General features: G+C 37.4%; 1 protein-coding gene across 1 annotated transcript; it reads right to left on the reverse strand.

Moving 5' to 3' along the window:
* Nucleotides 1-1,555: 1,555 nt before the first annotated feature.
* On the reverse strand, nt 1,556-2,909 carry LOC106632179 (F-box/LRR-repeat protein 4-like; the record flags this gene model as incomplete). Its single annotated transcript, XM_014311682.1, has 2 exons — nt 2,737-2,909; nt 1,556-2,145 (listed from the first exon to the last, which is right to left on the reverse strand). A coding segment is annotated over exon 2 (509 nt), but the record flags the coding sequence as incomplete, so codon positions are not given.
* Nucleotides 2,910-4,033: the final 1,124 nt, after the last annotated feature.

The raw sequence follows: 4,033 nt of genomic DNA on the forward strand, positions 1-4,033 counted from the left end.
TTTTTTTTGTGTACCTAATTAAATAGGTCCTTCAGTTAACTATTTTTGAGCTTTCCTCCAATCTGTGTTTCACCATAAAGAAATAAGATCTACATCACAAAATAAAAAATAAAGTGGAAATTCAGAATTGCCCAGAAGCCATTTCACATTAGGTTCTGAATTTGAAAGTCTAAAGCTGCCTTCACCACATACCATTCTGTAAATAAGTTCTGTATTACAGTGCCAAAAGCACTCATACTTCTAAAGTTAGGTGGCCTGTTATTATTACTTTGACCTATCACTGTTCCTTGAATTCAGATGTTTACTTTAGAGCTATACAACATATCATATTCTCATTAGATCTGTAAAACAAGCAAATGCACTTAACCACAGCAAATGACAGAAGCATACAAAATATATTAACTGGGAATTTTGAATATAAACCATGATGCCTGATTTTCCAAGGGTTTTTGAATGAACATCAATGGCCCAGTATTAGAAAGCAAGGGATGACAAGTTAGATCTAAAAACATACTTTTTAGTGGCATCTGTAAAAGGTAAGTCAGTAAAAAATCACCCAACATCCATGCTAGCACTGCTTATACCACCAAAGTGTGTATTTCATAACAATATAGTATTTGTTGACATACTAACCTTTACAGGACACATTTTGTTAAGTATTTCTTCTATCAGCTCTCCCTTCCTGTATATCTTTGGTATAATTTAATCTCTTTTTTATATGGAATACTTCAGTTGCATATACTGACAGCTTTTCCCAGTGTTTTTCCCCACTACATGCTGTGACCTGTTCACTTTCTCCTTCTATTTGTATTTCCTCACCTCCTCACTAAGAGCTTCTCATCTCACACACAGTGTTTTTCTTTACTATCTTATCATTCCCCAGTTTACCACACTCCTGATCCTGCAACTGGAATTTTATCAAGACTTCCTAATATAAGGAAAACTAACAGGACCAAATCTGCTTCTTTTAGATGAAGTGAGTATAAAAACAAGTTCAGCTCACTACCCTTTGACCATACCAAAAATAAAGATCAGACAAATGGTATCACCTTTTGTCTGACTGTTCTGTGCTTCTGGTTTCAGCTTCATTTCCATATGAATAGTTACAGTGCCTGATTGTACTATACATTCAAACTAAAGCATGCAGAGAATAGTCCATGGCTACACGAAGCAGGATGATACAGCAGCTATGAATCCTCAACCTCTTTCACACAATTTCCTCTTCCTACTGAAGGAAGAGCTCAGACCTACCACTTCAGAAGTAGGGTTTTATACAGATATAGTAATTATTGCCCATAAAAATTCCAACATCAAAATTCCAACATCATTACACAAATTAAAGTTGATATTAGGACATGCATTAATTCCTAAAATGTCTACATTTCTGAAGTTGCTATCAAAACAAGACACCACAGTTTTAAAAACATGAAGAAATAAAGAAAATTTTAGTCAGTCAGACACAAAACTGATAAATATTAGGAAGTAAAGTTCACTAAGCAGCCCTATTTGTAGCAGTTAACATTTTACAGGAAAGCATAAAGAAGAAAAAAATTACCTTACTTCAGCTGGTGGATTTTGTGAGTAAGGATTTGCAGAGCATGCCAAAATCCTGACTACAGCTCCAGGATGATAGGTTTCCAGAATGTGCACTGCAGTGGGATAAACTGGTTCTTCAAAAGCAAGTTCCACATAGTCCTGGCTACAGAAGGTGGATGGAGTCCTCTTGAAAGGCAGCCGAGCGCTCGGGCAGCGATCCCACCAGGTCCCGTAAGTTCGAAAGACAGCAGTCTGGGTAAAGTCACCAGAACTAGGGTACACGTTGGGAATCCCTGCTAAATTCCACATGGTATAGGACATGCTGTTCTCACTGCCATAGTGAGAGCTGAAATCCAACACTTCTTTGGCATACTGAACTATTTCAACATTGATAGGTAAGGCGCGGGTGTTCGATTCAATAGCCCTCCGACTGTTCATCTCTCCTCTCGTCGCTGTCCTAGCCCGGCGCCGAAGGCACATGTAGTAAAACATGCTCAGAACTGTTAACATGGGAAACACTGGTGGCATCTAGATAGGACTTAGGAAGATGCAAAAATTCAGGAGTCCTTTGTAAGTTGCATTAACTGCCTGTGGTGTTTTGGAAAAGAGCTGATAAAACAGAATGAATAAACACAGTGAGCAGATACAGGATTCTTAGAAAGCAAATTGTGCTGTTTTGAATATCATCTTAAACAAAGTACTGCTACTAAAATATTAATAAATTATTGTATTTTATTGTAAGACAATTGTTTAGTTGGAAGCTAGTAAGTGTGGCTTCCCATTTACTTTTTACCTTACTTGACATTCATTTTTTGTTTGAAAAAAAAAGAAGATATGAAGAAACATCAGCCAAAATCAGCCCTCAAGCAACCAAAAAACTAATGGTTAAAATAAGCATTATCTTTAGGGATTTATTACAAGAAAAGAAAATTGCAATAACTCAGGGAAATGAATTCAAGTATGAAATGAAATTTGGCCCACACTGCAAACAAGTGTGAAAGCATATCTGAAGATACACCTTCCCATTGTGAAGACACAGCTTCTTAAAACCACTGTGAATGGTTTTACTTTCTTAAAAGAAGAGTAAATGGTCTTAAGAGTAGAAAGAAGGAGCTTTTGGGCTGTTAATCTAAACTTGAACTACTGCTTCCTCTATCAGAGCGCTAATCGGAAACAGAGTCACAAAAATATCGCCTTTACCGTTTGAAGCTGTCCATGACAGCACACACCAACAACAGAAGGGTCATCAGCCTCCCGAAGGATGCTCAGAATTCACTAACAACATCATCTTCCTTTAAACCATGCAATAAACGAGGTCTTCAAAAGAGTCCTGGCATCAGAAGCAGAAGTCCCCACAGAAAGCATTTTAATTCTGACAAGAGAAAATATTTTCATTAAAGTAGCAATTCAGTTAAACACAAAATGTACTAGATCTGCATACTTTAAAAACCCAACACAAAATATACTATTAATTAAGAATATCAATGTGTTTTACACAGACAACACCAACACAAGTAAAACAATCAAATAAGCAGGTTTAGCAATAAGAGAAAGCTAAATTAAAGGTAAGATACTTTACTAAAGTTTTCTGTTTGCAACAGTGAAGAAACATTTATAGCTGAATGCTCTCTACAGGACACAGGAGGGCTGTATCATATTCCTACTAATAAAGATCCTCTTACATATGCTTGTCCCATATTGAGCAGCTGCTCCATACCTGCGTGATGTAAACTGTGAGTTTTACCAACACACAACGAAATGTGCCGCATATTCTCCGATTTCCGCCGGCACTACATGACACACTTGGGCTATGAATTCACAAAGTGTTTCTCACAAACTGGCCTTCTCTTTAACTTGTCCATCAGCTTTACTAAGAGAGAATAAGGAGTAATGCCTGTAACCCATTAGAGGCCAAGCAGGGATGACTAAGTATGACTCAAAATAGAATAAATGTTTTCTTCAACAGCCCGCGCTGGAGTTGCCGCTTAGTTTACCACAGGATACACACTGTGGTAATCTCAGAACCAACAGATGTGACCCTTCTATTGCAGAAGACACCTCAAGTAACAATGAACACAATGCCTCACACTGCCAGGCAGACAAGCCATGTATTTAATGTTTGCAGTGAGTACAAATGAGACCCTACCATAGCATTTTTGGGAGCATAAGTTTAAAGTAGGGTAAATTATTAAACAAATGTAATTTAAAGTCTCTACACAGATCTACAGTGTGTTTTTTAGGTCAGTTGCTCATTCTCATACTCACAAACACACAGAGATGTACAAACAGCTCTCTTTGGCATGAATGTTTCCAGCAAGAAGGCACTTGTGGTAACAGATAAGGAGAAGCTGCACTGTTTGCCCTTTTTACTCATGACAGAAAGAAAGTTTACTAATGAAGTGCTCAATTCTCACTTTCTTGCTTCTACTATTATTGGCCTTTTGTTTAGTTTCACATGTTGATGTAGCTGTCCAGGACATAAATTACTCCTGATAGT

Source organism: Geospiza fortis, unplaced genomic scaffold (assembly GCF_000277835.1).
Source record: "Geospiza fortis unplaced genomic scaffold, GeoFor_1.0 C13883648, whole genome shotgun sequence".
Taxonomy (NCBI): Eukaryota; Metazoa; Chordata; class Aves; order Passeriformes; family Thraupidae; genus Geospiza; species Geospiza fortis.